Raw genomic sequence first — 19249 nt, 5'->3', positions numbered from 1 at the left:
ACTTGATCGAACAAAACATACATGTATTGTGTAACATGTTGTCCCGGGAGTGTCATCTGATGAAGAATATCAAAGGTTAGTCATGCATTTTACCTCTATTTCTGCTTTTTGTGACTCCTCTCTTTGGTTGGAAAATCACTGTATGCTTTCTGTGACTAGTTGCTGATCTAACATAATGATATGTTCTGCTTTCGCCAAAAAGCTTTTTTGAAATCGGACTCTGTGGTTGGATTAAGGAGAATTTTATCTTTAAAATGGTGTCTAATATTTGTATGTTTGAGAAATTTGAATTATGAGATTTCTGTTGATTGAATTTGGCGCCCTGCAATTTCATTGGCTGTTGGCGAGGGGTTCCGCTAGCGGAATGGGGAACCTAATCTTAACCCTAACCCTAAATCTAACTCTAGCTCCTAACCGTAACAATAAAACTAACCCTAGCTCCTAACAATAACCCTTAACGTAATTATAACCATAACACTAATTCTAACATTAACCCTAAACCCCCCAGAGACAGCATTTGACCTTGTGGGGACCAACAAAATGTCCACAGTTGGTCAAATGTTTGTTTACTATTCATAAACATGAACTAGAGACATATGCACTCACTGCACTGTAAGTTTTCTGGATAATAGCCTCTGTTGAGTGGCGCACACACACACACACACACACACACACACACACACACACACACACACACACTCTGTAGAGGTTCGACAGAGCAGGAATGGAACTTTTTGAAACCCCACTCTTTCCAAAGGTAGTCGGTTCAATTCCCTCAGGGATCACATACATGAACTAGAACTATATGCACTCAGTATGCACTCACTGCACTGTAAGTCTCTCTGGATAACAGCCTCTGTTGAGTGGCATATATTATAGAAAATGTAAAACGGTGCACACAAGACACACACAGACAAAGACTCCTCTATTCCATGCTCTCCTGGGATCCCTTCCCTGTCCCTGTTTCTGCCACCGACAGGTGAAATAATGGTTATTCTCTCTCTGCCTCTCTCCTTCCCTCTCCCTTTGTCTCTCTCCTTACCTCTCCCTTTGTCTCTATCTCTTTCCCTATCACTCTCTCTATCTCTCTCCCTATCTCTCTCCCTATCGCTCTCTCTATCTCTCTCCCTATATCTCTCCCTTACTCTCCCTTTCTGTCTCTCTCCGCTCCAGGAAGTTATTCCTTTTCCCGGAGCATACACAATAAACAAACCAAACAAACTCAATCAAGGGAAATAGAATTTAATCCCCAGAACATTTTGGAAGGTTAAAAAGTGAACCCGGAGAGGAATACTAAATTGGGATTGCATCAGTCGAGAGAGCCAGAGACAAGAGGCAGAGAGGGAGGAAGAGCAGGATTGAGGAAAAGGTAGGAAGCACAGGGTTCAGAGTTAAACGGTGGCAGGCTGCTTTTCCTCAATTAAGAGGACTCCCAAGTGTTTTATTATTTAGTTCTTTAGTTCCTGACATGTCGTCTACTGGTAGGGTAGACACACAAGCATACCAGAGAATGACAGTCAACACCTGATCTGGGATCAGATATTATCCACATATTAAGCACTCCATCGCGGGGCTGTACACTGATCCCCTATCAGTATTAATCAGCACACACAGCAGCCTCTTGTCTACCAATTACGCCATGATATACAGCGTTGGACCAGCGCACTAAAACTGCAGTTAAAGCACTGAAACATCTGGTGTAGAGATAGCACAGTATCTCATAGTCAGAGAGAGGAGGAGAGGACCGATCTAAAATAACAAATCCAAGTCATGCATTTGAGGCACAAGACGGCTCCATTAATCAATACTGTGGAGGCTCTGTGTGGATGGACGCCCATCTGAGGCCTGTTGGCTTATTTTAGAGAGAGAAGCGGGCAGAGACAAGATGTGAGGAGTGAAGGATGAGGGCCTGTTCTTTTGTTCCTCTTGTTCGTGCCATCTTTCGATTTCTCCGGTCCTCCCTCTCTCTCTCTCTACCCCTTCTCTCGACCACTCCCTCTCGCTCCCTTTCACTTTTGTTTACCTTCACTCTTTACTTAATCATGTTGCTGAGTGTGCATGACACAATAATAGAGCAAACTGCATTCATTGAAGGTGGTAACACGGGGGAAGGTAAAGGGAGAACTCACTTTCACTCTTTCTTTCATGTACCTTTTTTCTTCCATTTGCAAAAACTAAATTCCCTGACTTAACATGGCAACAAGCAAAGTCAATACCAAGCGGTGGTGGTACTTCTTAAAGAAGAGTGTCTGGTAGATCGGATGGTTGAGCATGGCGTACTTCTTAAAGAAGAGTGTCTGGTAGATCGGATGGTTGAGCATGGCGTACTTCTTAAAGAAGAGTGTCTGGTAGAACGGATGGTTGAGCATGGCGTACTTCTTAAAGAAGAGTGTCTTGTTGATCGGATGGTTGAGCATGGCGTACTTCTTCAAGAAGAGTGTCTTGTTGATCGGATGGTTGAGCATGGCGTACTTCTTCAAGAAGAGTGTCTTGTTGATCGGATGGTTGAGCATGGCGTACTTCTTCAAGAAGAGTGTCTTGTTGATCGGATGGTTGAGCATGGCGTACTTCTTCAAGAAGAGTGTCTTGTTGATCGGATGGTTGAGCATGGCGTACTTCTTCAAGAAGAGTGTCTTGTTGATCGGATGGTTGAGCATGGCGTACTTCTTAAAGAAGAGTGTCTTGTTGATCGGATGGTTGAGCATGGCGTACTTCTTAAAGAAGAGTGTCTTGTTGATCGGATGGTTGAGCATGGCGTACTTCTTCAAGAAGAGTGTCTTGTTGATCGGATGGTTGAGCATGGCGTACTTCTTAAAGAAGAGTGTCTTGTTGATCGGATGGTTGAGCATGGCGTACTTCTTAAAGAAGAGTGTCTTGTTGATCGGATGGTTGAGCATGGCGTACTTCTTAAAGAAGAGTGTCTTGTTGATCGGATGGTTGAGCATGGCGTACTTCTTAAAGAAGAGTGTCTGGTAGATCGGATGGTTGAGCATGGTTACGCCGCTATTTTCACCGTCAACAAGGATAACGATTTCAAATGTACCATCATTTATTCCCAATGAGCTATTGGAGCGCGAGTTATTGAGGTTTGGGAAGTTTGCAAGTTCAATTAAGATTGTCCCAATGGTTTGCAAACACCCAGCTTTGAAACAGGTTATGTCGTTTCAAACACCCGGATGTTATGCATCTGTTACGCAGCAGAAACACATTGTTGTAGGAGGTAAAGACAGATCTGGGGAGCCATTTTCTCAGACTGGTGAGGAGATGCCCAGTACGAGTGATGCGGTACAGGAGGGGGTTCATGTGGAGCTAGTCTCCCAGGTAGCAGAGGAGATGCCTGGTACGAGTGATGGGGTGCAAGTGGGGAGTGTTGAGAGGGATGTGGCTGCAGTTGAGGAGGATCAGGAGAATGATATGGATATCTCTCTTGATATGATAGCAGCTGGCGACGACTCAATTTATAATCTAGAGGAGATAAATGGGTTCCTGGAACAGACTTTTGGGAAATCTGTGAAATTGGCCATTTTCTTTTTTGATGTTGATGAGTTTGTGAGGTCTGCTGTGGTGTTACAGAAGACAGTGGGGTTAGACAAGTTGAGTGTGAAGAAGCTTTTTCCCTTGAGGAAATGTGTTACTGCTGTCACGGCAGCAAAAGGTAGTGGGAAACGTGGTAAGGATAAGAGAAAATTAAAACTGATGATGATCATGCCTCATAGGGTGTGTTTTTTTTCTCTTTGTCGGGTTTCTCTGTGGTGTTTTCTGCTTTTCCTTTCAACATGGAGGTGCTAAGGGTAGGTTCTCTCAATATTAATGGGGGAAGGGACAGGAATAAGAGGGCTTGGGTATTAGAAGTAATAAAACAGAAAAGGCTTCATGTAGTTTTTCTACTGGAGACACATAGTGATGAGGCTAATGAGGTTGACTGGGGTATGTGGTGGGAGGGGCAGCATGTACTCAGTTATATACATTTCAGTGCTGGGATGGCAATTTAGTTTCCCTCGGGCTTAGCGGTGGCTGTGGTATCTACAACAAAGATTGTCAAGGGTCGGGTTTTATTGGTCAAGGTGGATGTTGTGTTTTTTTTTGTTACGCCCTGACCGTAGAGATCCTTTTATTCTCTATGTTTGTTTGGTCAGGGTGTGACTCGGGTGGGAAAGTCTATGCTTTCTGGTTCTTTGTTTTTGGCCGGGTATGATTCTCAATCAGGGACAGCTGTCTATCGTTGTCTCTGATTGGGAATCATACTTAGGCAGCCCTTTTTCCTTTTCTCATTTGTGGGTTGTTGTCTTCGTTTAATGCATGTATAGCCTTACGGAGCTTCACGTTAGTTTTTGTTGTTTATTGTTTTGTTGGCGACATTTAAAAAATAAAGAATGTACACTCACCACACTGCACCTTGGTCCGATCATTTTCACGATGACGCTCTTGACAGATTTTGTGTTTTAAAAAAATGTTTATGCTCCTAATGAGGTTACAGAGCGTATTGCCTTCGTCCCCCTGAACGGTAGGTGACCACGGATGACAGTGAAATGCGCCAACATGCCGTAGATTTCTACTCTGCCCTCTATAAGGCGGAGGATTGTGATTCTCTGTGAGCTGAACAGTTGTTACATGGACTTTCTCAATTGGGCCCTGAGCAGAGAGCTGCTTTGGACTCTGACATTACTCTGAAGGAGCTGTCCACAGCAGTTATGCAGCTTTCATCAGGCCGAGCCTCTGGCATCGATGGTTTACCATCTGACTTTTGGGGGTCTATTGGGGGGGATTTTTATGAAGTGGTGTGTGAATATTTTCATGAGGGTTCTCTTCCTGTATCCTGTCAACGTGCTGTGCATTCATTGTTGCCAAAAAAAGGGGGATTTGGCTCTTCTAAAAAATTGGCGACCTGTTGCATTGCTGTGTGCGGAATAAAGAAACATATCTAAATGTCTCTCAAACAGGTTGAAAGAATATCTGGGGCTGTTGGTCCAACAGGCCCAGTCTTACTGTTTACCTGACAGTTACTCTATTGTTGATAACCTGTTTCTAATAAAATACTTTTTAGACATTTGTAAACTGTCTGATGTGTGGATTTACTTTCTTTGGATCAGGAGAAGGCTTTTGACCATGTGGACCACCAGTACTTGTTCAAAACAATGAAAGCCTTTGGGTTTGGGGATGTTTTTTATTTTTTTAAATCTTGGATGAGTTTACTGTTGACTGGTTTGAGTTGCCCCATCCCCATCCAAAGGGTATCAGGCAATGGAACCAATGCTTTGTTTTTAAGGGTGAGGCATACTGGTTTCTCTGTGCCAAGGGTAATGAAGGGTCCCACGATAGCACTGTCTGAGTTTCCAGATGAGCTGACTGTTAATATTATAGGGGTTGAGGATGTTAAGATTCTCTCAAATGCTTTAAATGTGTATGAGGGGGCCTCCTCAGCTAGAGTCAATTGGGGAAAGAGCGAATTGCTGTGGGCAGGTCAGCTTCAGACGGGGTCCGCTCCACGGTTATCAGGGGGATTCAGTGGGGCAGAGATGGGATGAAGACTGGGATTTTTCCTAGGCTCCGATGTCTTTCAGAAAAGGAACTGGAGGGTGTAGTGGAGAAAGTGTGTGCCAGATTGTCAAGGTGTAAATAAGTGCTACCTCAGCTGTCTTATAGGGGAAGGCCGCTGGTAGCCAATAATCTAGTTGCCTCTACCCTGTGGCACAGACTAATGATTTTACAGCCATCAGAGGCTGTTGATGGAAGAGCTTCAGAGGACCCTTGTCAATTTCCTCTGGTCGGGACAAAACTAGATTAAAGCTGCAGCCCTGTACCTGCTACTGCACGAGGGTGGGCAAGGTCTGGTGGACATTTCTTCCAGGATCATGGCTTTCCGGCTTCAAGGAGCCCAGAGACTGTTGTACAGTGACGGTTCTAGCTGGGTCGACAACAGCCTGCACATCTTTTCCTCTTAAAGCTAGAGGGGAGTGATTTGTCTGGCTTTGACTACACTTTATGAGTCTGTTATGCAGGCTTGGGGAGTTTTTTGTCAAGTCCCGTAAGGCCAGCACGCCACCAGAGATGTGGCTTTTTGAAGAGCCTTTTTTTACAACTCTGCCATCCAGTCCCGCGCTCTGGGTTCAGCCATCCTACGTTCATGCCTGTTAAGTGTGGGGCATACCAAGCTGGGTCATCTGACACGGAGCAGGAGCAGATCGTTGGAGGAGCTGGGAGAAAGTGCAGGGATCCGATCATCTCGCCTACTGAGGAAGGTCGTCGCTGAGGTCTGTGAATCCGTGCCAGTACTTCAATCGGCAGCATGTTTTCTGATCGATGGACGGAGGGTCTGGATTATATGTTCCCTGCGCTGAATGTCGGTGCTGTGGCGGGGGCATTAGAGGAGGACGTGGGGATGCTGTTTTCCTTCGATGCCCCAGAGCTAGGGGAGTTCAAGGAGGTGGGAAAGACAGCTGACCTCCAATGGAGGATAATACATGGAGACAAAGCCAGCAACATGCATCTGGTCCACCTGGATCCTACTGTTGAGGAAGGGTGTCCATTCTGAGTCTGAAACTCTGGCACATCTGTTCTTAGTGTCCCAGGTTGGTCAGGATGATTGATCTGATCACTAGCTGGTTCTCAGCTCTGTGAGAGGTTCTCTCTTCCCAACAGTTTAAATTTGGGCTAAAGTACAGGTTTAGTCGAAGGAGGGTAGTTATTTGACTTAATTTTGTGTCAGGGGCAGCTAAATTAGCAATATGGAAGACCCAAAAGAACAGTATTCGGGGACAAGGGTCTGTGGATGGGAATGCTGGAGGGGAAGTTGGTCGAAAGACTAAGATTGAGTTTGCCTATTACAAAATGGTTAACAACATTGATCTGTTTATGAGCATATTGGGTATTTAGAGGCTGTGTTTAGTTACTGTGGAGGAAGATTTGGTGTTGTGTTTTTAATTGATGTGTAACCACGGTTTTGTTTGAGTGTTTATTGTGTTGTGGGTTCCCAGACCCAATAAAGGTTATTTAAAACTCAAAACTCTCAATCTCTCTCTCTCATCGCTACCTTCTTCTGTTCCCTCCAGCGTTGGCGCAGCTTGGAGTGGAGGCGCTGGGCAGCTGTGCCCCACTGTGATGCCAGCCTCCTCATACGGCGCTTCATGAAGCTCAGGGACTCTTTGCCCGTGCCAACCTGGTCTAGCAGAGATGACAGGTCTGTGCGGAATGCAGCCTATAGGGAGGGGGAGGGAGAGGGGGAGGGAGAGCGAGAGGGAGAGCAAGACAGAGGTCAATTTCCCCCCCATTTTTATCTTTAAAAAATGTATATTATCTAAAACCCTAAACAATAAAAACCTATAACTTTACAGAGATGCAGAGAGAGTGTAAGTAGTGAAGAAAGACACAAGAAGAGGGTGAGAGATGGAGAAAGTGTGGGAGGAAGGATGAGAAGAGAGGTCAACTGGAGCAAGCCTACAGATATACTGAATATGGCATTGCATGATAGCTACCCACACAGGCTCCTCTCCCACACTCCCTCTGCAATAGGAACACAGTAGTTCAGAGGAGTGTGTGCAGCCTGTGTTCTCTGGGGAGATAGTACTACAAGCTAAGTCTCTAGAGGAACCTGTGCTAGTTAAACAGCTATGACTATGTAGTCTAAAAGTCTTTCTCTCTTTGTCCATCACACACACATGCACACACACACACACACACAAAATGCACACACACACACACACACACACAAATGCACACACACACACACACACACACACACACACACACACACACACACACACACACACACACACACAAATGCACACACACACACACACACACACAAATGCACACACACACACACACACACACACACATATACGCTCACTCAAATACCCTGCTATAAATAGCCTAGATTATCTGGCTAACAGAACCACTGCTGTAATTAGGAATGTTGCCAAACACTTAATAAGCTATTCAATACTAAAGAACAGCAGAGAACTCACACAAACACATTCAGCATTCACACTCACACACTCAGATCACACACACACATTCAGCATTCACACTTCACACACTCAGATCACACACACAGATTCAGCATTCACACTCACACACTCAGATCACACACACACACATCCAGCATTCACACTCACACACTCAGATCACACACACACATTCAGCATTCACACTCACACACTCAGATCACACACACACACATCCAGCATTCACACTCACACACTCAGATCACACACACACACTCAGATCACACACACACATTCAGCATTCACACACTCAGATCACACTCACACACAGACACATACACACACACCTTGTGTTCAGGGATCGCTCTCTGTGTGTAAGCATCTCTGAACCTGGTTAATAGCTGTGCAGGGATTGTTTAGAAAAAATAGCACATATTGACTCAGCCTTGAACACCGTTCTGCAAATAGTATCAGGCACTGAGCTGTATGTTTGAGGGTAAAGAGTTCATCTGTGCTGCGTCTGGAGTTGGCTACAGCAGTACAATGAGGGAGGGAGCTGAGGGAGGAGGTGGAGGAGAGAGATGAACACAGTAAAACAATTAGCAGAGAACGCGGTCATGTGCTCATATGAACGTGTTTTCATATTTACCATGCAAGCTTATACAGTGTAAGTATGAAGATTCATTTGACTATTGGCTGTGCTCTTTTGAGTGTGAATTAGTGTGTGTAAGTGCTTAAACATGTAAGCTTTAGCCATGCGTCTCTTTGCAGGGCCCGTGCGTATACGGGCATCTGCTTTTGTGAGTGCATGAGTATTCTTTTGTTTGTGTGTGTGTGTCCCTCTCACCAGTCTCTTGACAGTAGTTGTTCGGTGTCTGTGTGTGTTTGGATGGTAGCAAGGGTTCTGTGTGTGTATGGATGGTAGGAAGGGTTCTGTGTGTGTATGGATGGTAGCAAGGGTTCTGTGTGTGTATGGATGGTAGCAAGGGTTCTGTGTGTGTATGGATGGTAGGAAGGGTTCTGTGTGTGTATGGATGTTAGGAAGGGTTCTGTGTGTGTATGGATGGTAGGAAGGGTTCTGTGTGTGTATGGATGTTAGGAAGGGTTCTGTGTGTGTATGGATGTTAGGAAGGGTTCTGTGTGTGTATGGATGTTCTGTGTGTGTATGGATGTTAGGAAGGGTTCTGTGTGTGTATGGATGTTAGGAAGGGTTCTGTGTGTGTATGGATGTTAGGAAGGGTTCTGTGTGTATATGGATGTTAGGAAGGGTTCTGTGTGTGTATGGATGGTAGGAAGGGTTCTGTGTGTGTATGGATGGTAGGAAGGGTTCTGTGTGTGTATGGATAGTAGGAAGGGTTCTGTGTGGGTATGGATGGTAGGAAGGGTTCTGTGTGTGTATGGATGTTAGGAAGGGTTCTGTGTGTGTATGGATGTTAGGAAGGGTTCTGTGTGTGTATGGATGGTAGCAAGGGTTCTGTGTGTGTATGGATGTTAGGAAGGGTTCTGTGTGTGTATGGATGTTAGGAAGGGTTCTGTGTGTGTATGGATGGTAGGAAGGGTTCTGTGTGTGTATGGATGGTAGGAAGGGTTCTGTGTGTGTATGGATGGTAGGAAGGGTTGTGTGTGTGTGTGTCTCACCTGTCTCTTGGTGGTGGTGGTCTGGTGTGTGTGTGTGTGGACGGTGGGGGGGCTGCTGTGGTTCCTCCAGGCCAGAGGGGGACAGAACCACTCCACCTCGCTCAGGTAGATAAGGAAGGAGCAGTCGGAGCCGTCCACCCCGTAGAAGGCATAGCACGGGTCTGATGTCCAGCGGGCACGCATCCACTGGTGATACACAGGTCAAAGTTCAATGCTCAGGTTACTTTGACTTTGTTAAACACAAATAAAATAATAAAACAAAAGGGAGTTTCCTACTCCTTGGTCATAGATTAGTTGTACTTAAGTACAAATGTACAGTTAGATGGAATTGCAGGTTATAAGTCATTTTCCCTCTGCTTTTTTAAAAACTGAGCTAATTTCAGGTCTGCTGAGCGCGAACTTGAATGTTGTGAAAGTTCTGTGCAACTTCCAGCGCACGTTGACTGTGAACACTGAGACTGTCCCCGCTTTAACTTACAGTTATAACAGTGGCCAAGTAGGCTACTGTAGCTAGTTGATCATAATGAAGGCCTACCAGAGTGGTCTACCATCAAAAACAATGAAGAAAATGCATCCCATCACATTTTAACATGGAAATAGCTGTTCTATCATTCACCCTACAGTAGCTGCCAATGTGTGGTGTTCAATGTTGGCCTACATTCCATGAGGCTTTTGAGAGAAAAAAAACATGCAGGACTTGACATGAACGTGTTTATCCACTTGTCCTTCAGACAAGGAGGGGACTGAAAATGTTGTTGTGTTGTTGGATACAAGAAACCTCTTTACAAAAAAAATGCTTATTAAAATGCACCATTATTACAGAGAATCAGACAAATTATGCTAACCTCTGACTATTGGCTACTTAGCTTATTCAAGCCTGTCTCAAAATACAAATCTGCCCTGTTAAGACAAAAAAAGACTGTTTACCTGACTTGCTTTTCAAAGATTGCTAGAAATGTACACGTTTTGTGCTCTTACAGGAAGCAATCAGTCCCCCACTGCTGACTACAAATGATCCATAACTGGGCTAATAACTCACTAACTAGCAAAGGATATGAACAAGTGTGCACACATGGCTACATGCAGCTCTTTCCTTAATTACAAAACAAGCACATCTACTCACAACTGCTCATGCTGTAAACATAGTCCAGTTTAAAGTGATTGGCACAGATCCATATATGTGTCACGTTCTGACCATCGTTCGTGTGTATTTTCCTTGTTTTAGTGTTGGTCAGGACGTGAGCTGGGTGGGCATTCTATGTGGTGTGTCTGGTTTGTCTATTTCTATGTTTGGCCTGATATGGTTCTCAATCAGAGGCAGGTGTTAGTCATTGTCTCTGATTGGGAACCATATTTAGGTAGCCTGTTTTGTGTTGGGTTTTGTGGGTGATTGTTCCTGTCTTTGTGTTTGTGGCACCAGATAGGACTGTTTTGGTTTTTTCATGTTTCTTGTTTTGTAGATTGTTGTACTTTCATCTTTATTAAAGATGCACAAAACTAACCACGCTGCATTTTGGTCCGCCTCTCTTTCCCCAGAAGAAAACCGTTACAATATGGCAATGGTCTGTTTGCATATAAGCCTATTCCAGCTCTGATTGGTTATGCCCCACAAGTCTGTGTAGAGTACGGCCTGAGTTCTCTACCGCACCTGCTGTCTCTAACTCTGAATGATCGGCTATGAAAAGCCAACTGACATTTACTCCTGAGGTGCTGACCTGTTGCACCCTCTACAACCACTGTGATTATTATTTGACCCTGCTGGTCATTTATAAACATTTGAACATCTTGGCCATGTACTGTTATACTCTCCACCCGGCACTGCCAGAAAATGGACTGGCCACTTCTCAGAGCCTGGTTCCTCTCTAGTTTTTTTCCTAGGTTCCTGCCTTTCTAGGGAGTTTTTACAAGCCACCGTGCTTCTACATCTGCATTTTGTGACATACGCTGATGTAAAAAGGGCTTTATAAATACATTTGATTGATTGATTGAGTCATGCATTTCAATGCAATAGAATCCTACTCCAATGCGTTCTACCTACAACAAAATCTCTTTGTTTTGTTTTGGTATGTTGCATTGATTCAATCACAATTCCCAAGGCAAAGGGAAACGTTGAAAGTGTTAACAAAGGGGGAAACCTCTATAAAATTGAGTGAAGTTCAATCACGTGCTTCTCTGTGCGGGCTGATATTTATTCTGCACTGCAGTCCTCGGGAGCTTAGAGGGAACATTGGAAATAAGATATCAGGAGAATCTCTTATACCCTAGCTAGATAGACGGAGACAAACTCACGTCGACTTTTCCAGGGCAGTCTGGGTAGTGGGGGTCTCTGGGTACCTCACATTGGCCTGAGGAGCCGTCTCTCACTGCTGAAGAGAAGAGACACACACATCATAGTTACACACTGTGGAGATATAGAACACACACATCATAGTTACACTGTGAAGATATAGAACACACACATCATAGTTACACTGTGGAGATATAGAACACACACATCATAGGTACACACTGTGGAGATATAGAACACACACATCATAGTTACACTGTGGAGATATAGAACACACACATCATAGTTACACTGTGGAGATATAGAACACACACATCATAGTTACACTGTGGAGATATAGAACACACACATCATAGGTACACTGTGGAGATATAGAACACACACATCATAGTTACACTGTGGAGATATAGAACACACACATTATATACTGCTCAAAAAAATAAAGGGAACACTAAAATAACACATCCTAGATCTGAATGAATGAAATATTCTTATTAAATACTTTTTTCTTTACATAGTTGAATGTGCTGACAACAAAATCACACAGAAATTATCAATGGAAATCAAATTTATCAACCCATGGAGGTCTGGATTTGGAGTCACACTCAAAATGAAAGGCTCAGTAGTAGGTGTGGCCTCCACGTGCCTGTATGACCTCCCTACAACGCCTGGGCATGCTCCTGATGAACACCTGGACAGTCTGTGGTGCAACGTGGTGTTGGTGGATGGAGCGAGACATGATGTTCCAGATGTGCTCAATTGGATTCAGGTCTGGGGAACGGGCGGGCCAGTCCATAGCATCAATGTCTTCCTCTTGCAGGAACTGCTGACACACTCCAGCCACATGAGGTCTAGCATTGTCTTGCATTAGGAGGAACCCAGGGCCAACCGCACCAGCATATGGTCTCACAAGGGGTCTGATCTCATCTCGGTACCTAATGGCAGTCAGGCTACCTCTGGCGAGCACATGGAGGGCTGTGCGACCCCCCAAAGAAATGCCACCCCACACCATGACTGACCCACCGCCAAACCGGTCATGCTGGAGGATGTTGCAGGCAGCAGAACGTTCTCCACGGCGTCTCCAGACTCTGTCACGTCTATCACATGTGCTCAGTGTGAACCTGCTTTCATCTGTGAAGAGCACAGGGCGCCAGTGGCGAATCTTGGTGTTCTCTGGCAAATGCCAAACGTCCTGCACGGTGTTGGGCCCTCATACCACCCTCATGGAGTCTGTTTCTGACCGTTTGAGCAGACACATGCACATTTGTGGCCTGCTGGAAGCCATTTTGCAGGGCTCTGGCAGTGCTCCTCCTGCTCCTCCTTGCACAAAGACGGAGGTAGCGGTCCTGCTGCTGGGTTGTTGCCCTCCTACGGCCTCCTCCACGTCTCCTGATGTACTGGCCTGTCTCCTGGTAGCGCCTCCATGCTATGGACACTACGCTGACAGACACAGCAAACCGTCTTGCCACAGCTCGCATTGATGTGCCATCCTGGATGAGCTGCACTACCTGAGCCACTTGTGTGGGTTGTAGACTCCGTCTCATGCTATCACTAGAGTGAAAGCACCGCCAGCATTCAAAAGTGACCAAAACATCAGCCAGGAAGCATAGGAACTGAGAAGTGGTCTGTGGTCACCACCTGCAGAACAAATCCTTTATTGGGGGTGTCTTGCTAATTGCCTATAATTTACACCTGTCGTTTATTCCATTTGCACAACAGCATGTGGAATTTATTGTCAATCAGTGTTGCTTCCTAAGTGGACAGTTTGATTTCACAGAAGTGTGATTGACTTGGAGTTACATTGTGTTGTTTAAGTGTTCCCTTTATTTTTTTGAGCAGTGTAGTTATACGCATGGTGGAGATACAGAACACACACATCATAGTTACACTGTGGAGATATAGAACACACACATCATAGTTATATTGTGGAGATATAGAAAACACATCATATTCATACAGACTCTTTGAGCCTGTCATGCCCTGACCTTAGAGAGCCTTTTTATGTTTCTATTTGGTTTGGTCAGGGTGTGATTTGGGGTGGGCATTCTATGTTTTGTTTTTCTATGATTTTGTATTTCCATGTTTTGGCCGGGTGTGGTTCTCAATCAGGGACAGCTGTCTATCGTTGTCTCTGATTGGGAACCATACTTAGGTAGCCCTTTCCCTCCTTTCTTTGTGGAAAGTTAACTTTGTTTTGTGGCACATAGCCCTTAAGCTCCACGGTTGTTTTGTATTGTTTATTGTTTTTGATGGCGTCACCTAAATATAAGGATTAGGTACGCTCTCCACGCTGCGCTTTGGTCCACTTCCTTTGACGGCCGTGACAGAGCCTCATATCTATGCCTACATCACCTTGAATAGCAACAGAATACTTATTCTGTGAAGACAATAGACATCCTTAAAACAGACATTTAACAACATTTTCAGCAAACCATATGTACCATCAGTTCCCATGCAACATCAGGCCTGCTTTGGTGCACACTGTTCACCGTGGGGTACAGAAATACAACCCCTCGTCACTGCTGCCACCCCCCTCCCGGGCTAACGGTACAATGTGTATCCGTTCACTCACGCTGCACTCACTGCATTAATTGGTCCATTGAGTTGGCTAACTGCCTCCCTGCAGCTGGGGGCCTACAGCCAGGAAGAGAGACTGGAGTTGAAACTCGAAGTTCCAGCAGTATGGATGGGAGAAAGACGGGAAGAAAAATTGATGGGGTTTCGGTCTTGGACTCAGGAAGGCGAGAGATCTCCTGCTTCCTCACCCGCCCTCTCACTTCACTTCCACTCTCTCTATATCCCCTGCCCCTTTGTCTATCCCTCTCTCTCTCTCTCTATATATATATATATATATATATACACTCCTCTCTCTGGACCAAAACATTCTCTGACTGCTTCCATATGTCTAATGAAGGCTTTGTCTCTCTCCATCTCAGTCACTCCATCCCTCAAGCTTCTCTCCTCTCAAACACGCCACATATTTCCCAGCGACACGTTTCAGCGCCGTCTATTTGATTACAACAATAATAACCATCGCAATGGCCACCATTAAATGTGCGGCGGACTAATTCCATAAAAACTTGAGGCATAGAAAAAGCGTTGGCTGGGAGGGAGGTGCCAATTCCAACTTCCGAGCACATCGTCATGTGTGTCTCTCTCAGCCACGAGATGAATCCCCGATGCGCTTGAGTTGAAACGCACAATATCGTCCGCCTAGTGTGGTTTGTATTAATCTGTGATTAATAAAAAGCGGTTGTGGTTCTGCCCTCACGTCTTCACCGTGAAAGCAAAGGGAGATAAAAAACTAATTACCTCTGATAACGATTTTGCTGTTGGTTGAGGAGAGGGAGAAGGAGGGAAGAAGAGTTGATTAAGGACTGTCGACCGAGTTCCCTTGATAAACGCCCGCGTGTGTCTCTTCCTGTGTGTATGTTTCCAGCGCAATCGGCATCATTTGTGCCAGTAGCGGAATTATTTCTGATTTGATTAAAAAAGGAGGAGATGGGCAGAAGAAGTCAACAGCAGTGGAGGGAAAGCAATACAATGGAGACAGGAATAAAGGAAGACTCTACGGCTGGCTGTACTGTCGATCTGTTTTATTAGAGTAGATCTTCCTTTCATTTCCCACGCACCAATTCATTTTCATACGCGAATCACTTGTTCTGTCGCACTTTGAATGGCTGCTGTTTTTTAGATCTGAGGTGCAAACGTCTGACCTGTATTGCCGTTTGAAAGTTTGGAATTGATGTTCTGATTACCCGCCGAAGGATTACAGCGTCGAGTGTTTTCATAGAGTGGTAGGAACCTTTTCACACCGCTTGAGCCAAACCGACCAGAGCCAAGATGCACTGAGCTGGCCTAGTTAGCCGTCCACCATAGTTGTCACCTTAGTTGTTGGAACCGCGCTGGAAAGGACAATGTTCGTAGAGAGTAAGGTTTAGGTTTCCGCAAAGATGTGAATAAGACATGGGCAGTTCCATATGTATTGCACAGCAACAACACAGTCTGTAATATTAGTGTTATGATATTGTACCTCTGCCGGCGGCCATGCTGTTCTGGAGGATCTGTTCCACTCTGACCGCCATGTTGGACACGTTCTGAGCTATAGCCTGGATCCTCTCTACCAGGCCTGCTGGCTGGAACCTGCACACACACACAGACCGAAAAGACACAATCATACAAAGTGAGAAACAGACTTTGGGCTGCTCTTTCATCCCACACTGTGTAGCGACAGACAGAGAACAACATCAGTGTCACCTCAAACTCCTTACGGTACCATCTGACTGGATGACTTAACAGCGCTAATAAAAGTTGAGCAGAATAAAGAGCTTGTACTTATACATCTCTCTCTCTCTCTCTCTCTCTCGTTCTCTCTGTTGCTTTCTCTCTCAGTCTCTCTGTTGCTCTCTCTCTCTCTCTCTCGTTCTCTCGTTCTCTCTGTTGCTTTCTCTCTCGGTCTCTCTGTTGCTCTCTCTCTCTCTCTCCCTCTTTCTCTTTCCTACAGATGTAAGACAGTGTTAACAGGCTGCCGAAGAGGCTAATTGTGAGGCACTTGGTTGGAGCGTGAAATAGAAAAAGCCCCATACCGCCTGCTGTAACAGCCAATACAATTTCCTCTGCAGGATAAGACGGCTCCCTTGCATATTGAACACCAGTCTCCAGTTCAGATGAGATAGTGAAGGGAGAAGGGAGGGGCGGTTTGGGAAGGAGTTTTAGTGTACAGAGGTGCGCAATACCCACTAACTGTTTTGCCCAGTCAGCAGGCAGCATTAACCCCCACTAACAGATAATGATCAGAGAGAGGATCAAGGGAGTGTGTGTGTGTGCTCTCTGTAAATGAGGTAGAGGATAGATTGCTGAGCTGCCTAATTGACTAACTGTCTGTCCACAGTGATGGGGAGTTAGCTACAGAAAGAGAAACGGTCTCAGGGGAGGAAATTAAACTCATTCTAGACTAGTGTTCTCAGGCTGTGGCTGGCTTAAAGTACAAGCTGTAGACAGCTGTAAAGGATACAAAAAGCCGAGACCTAATTTAGCGAATAATAGTTCTAATATGTTTTGGACTTTATTGTGTGTATCCTTGATAGTTTTTAAATATACATACTGTACGTATTGATGTTTCAACGTGGTGGCATCATATATTTCATGTTTTGTTTGATTTGATTTGACCTTTATTTAACTCGGCAAAAGTCAGTTAAGAACAAATTCTTTATTTGCAATGACGGCCGACACCGGCCAAACCAGGACCAGTCAACAGTTTGGACACACCTACTCCTTCTACGGTTTGTCTTTCTTTTTTAATCTATTTTCTACATTGTAAAATAATAGTGAAGACGTCAAAACTATGAACTAAACACATATGGAATCATGTAGTAACCAAAAAAAGTGTTAAACAAATCAAAACATATTCTATTAATTTTTTTCTACCTAAAGGGGTCCTAAAATGAAAAATCAAATAGCGAACTGATCCATAGTTTGGCCATCTTAAAAACAATTCCATATGTCAGCTTAGCACCCCTTCCCCCAACAATTTTTTTTATGGCATCTCAAGTCTGAAATTTCAAAGTGGAAATGACAAACTTTAGAAACCTTTGATAACTGAAATACACTACACGTTTGCATCTCCTGCTTTGCAGGAAAATTCTCAGTGACAAAAGAGGGATCAAATTAAGATCCTACATCTGCAGGGGCTCTAAGCAGGAGCTTAGTAGAGGGCATAGAACAACCAGGATTTGTTATCCATGAGCAAAAGACAATTCCTGGAGCTTTGTGGCCTACCTTACTGGATGGACAGCTGTCTTTGTCTTGGACTAGAATAAATGGATTTCCTGAGGTGTCTCTAATAATTAAAGCCAGAAGCCCAGTTAGATTTGGTGTCCAACAGCAGGACACATGATTTGGAATCACTTTGTCTTGGAGAGTGGCTGTGGAGGGAGAGGAGAGTTGTTGGACAGTCTCATTGAGGGGGTTAGATGGTTCACCTGAGGTGGTTAAAGGCTGCTAGGCTGGGCACAGGACCAAGCCACGTCTCTCTCTGCTCCAGTGGACTGTGATTCCTATTACATCACTCATCTCTACTTCTAATCTCCCTCTCTTTTCTCTATTTCACTTACTTTCTACACTCTATCATTAGCTGTCGAATCCCCCTCTCTTTTTCTCTCTCCCCCTCTATCTCTCTTTTTCTCTCTCCCCCTCTCTATCTCTCTTTTTCTCTCTCCCCCTCTATCTCTCTCTCTCTTTTTCTCTCTCCCTCCCTCTGAGTTCGCTCCGTCAAGTTATTCCTTTTCTGGGAACACACAAGAAACAAACCAAACGAATCCAAACAGGGGAAACGGAATTGAATGATTGAATCACCAAAACCTATTTCCTCCCCCTCCTCCATGTTGCTCTCTCTTTTTCTCCCTCTCTTCTCTGGCTTGTCTGTTTAATAGTAAATCCAGAGGAATATGTTATTCTGAAGAGCGTGCCATCCCAGTACATCAAATATGTATACGCCTGTAATCTTTCATCATAATTATCCTTTAATGTGTCTCTGTAACAATTTTCCCTCCTCATAAGGCATGGGCCAAAGACGATGGGATATTTTTTGATTGCGTGATGTCACGTAATACGGAGAACTCTCTCTGGTTATTAATCTCTCCCGCCGTCTTTTGCCTCACAACAGTATTGCCCTTCTTTCTTCTTTTACTCTCTCTCTCTCTCTCTCTCTACTCTCTCTCTCTCTCTCTCTCTCTCTCTCTCTCTCTACTCTCTCTCTCTCTCTCTACCTCTCTACTCTCTCTCTCTCTCTCACTCTACTCTCTCTCTCTCTCTCTCTCTCTCTCTCTCTCTCTCTCTCTCTCTCTCTCTCTCTCTCTCTCTCTCTCTCTCTCTCTCTGCTCTCTCTCCTCTCTCTGCTCTCTCTGCCCACTTCACTATCCTCCTCTCAATCTCCCCATCGGTCTGTTTCTTCTCTTTCAGTCTATTTCTCTCCCTTCCCCTCTCCCATATCGCTCTCTTTTCTCTCCCTTTCTTACTCATGTCTGTTAGCACAGTCCCATAGTGACAGATACATAGAGTGGTGTAGGTCATGTGTTTTAGAGGGCACATCACCAAGTCACAGAGTTCTAAGCCTTAGGGGCCATAGGGACACCTTGCCTGGGGCCAAACTCTCCCTGGGGGCCACTCAGGGGATCTGGTCCAATGACAGCTCAGCTCTTTAGGTCACCATGACAACTCAACAGGGATATTACAAAGCAGAGTAACTGTACTCACACGACCTCCAGTAATTAAAGATGCATTGACCATACAGTAGATGGAAATGCATTATTGATTAACTGACTGACTCATTTGGCCATTCAAAAATAAACATGATGATATATATATATATATATATTACAAG

General features: G+C 44.7%; 1 protein-coding gene across 4 annotated transcripts in view; it reads right to left on the bottom strand.

Moving 5' to 3' along the window:
- Positions 1-19249, bottom strand: part of LOC112245787 (alpha-1,6-mannosylglycoprotein 6-beta-N-acetylglucosaminyltransferase B-like) — a 175116-nt gene that overhangs the window by 92443 nt on the left and 63424 nt on the right. For 3 of the 4 annotated variants that reach the window (XM_042302528.1, XM_042302539.1, XM_042302522.1), the window contains exons 4-7: positions 15902-16011; positions 11871-11947; positions 9582-9767; positions 7031-7195 (exon numbers count right to left, since the gene is read on the bottom strand). In XM_042302528.1, coding sequence (XP_042158462.1) covers positions 7031-7195; positions 9582-9767; positions 11871-11947; positions 15902-16011 — 538 coding nt within the window. The remainder of the gene's footprint in view (positions 1-7030; positions 7196-9581; positions 9768-11870; positions 11948-15901; positions 16012-19249) is intronic. The other variant, XM_042302531.1, reaches the window with a different exon arrangement.

The sequence above is a fragment of the Oncorhynchus tshawytscha genome, linkage group LG02 (assembly GCF_018296145.1).
Source record: "Oncorhynchus tshawytscha isolate Ot180627B linkage group LG02, Otsh_v2.0, whole genome shotgun sequence".
Taxonomy (NCBI): Eukaryota; Metazoa; Chordata; class Actinopteri; order Salmoniformes; family Salmonidae; genus Oncorhynchus; species Oncorhynchus tshawytscha.
Note: the sequence above shows the minus strand (reverse complement) of the source record. Positions and strands in the feature narration are given on the sequence as shown.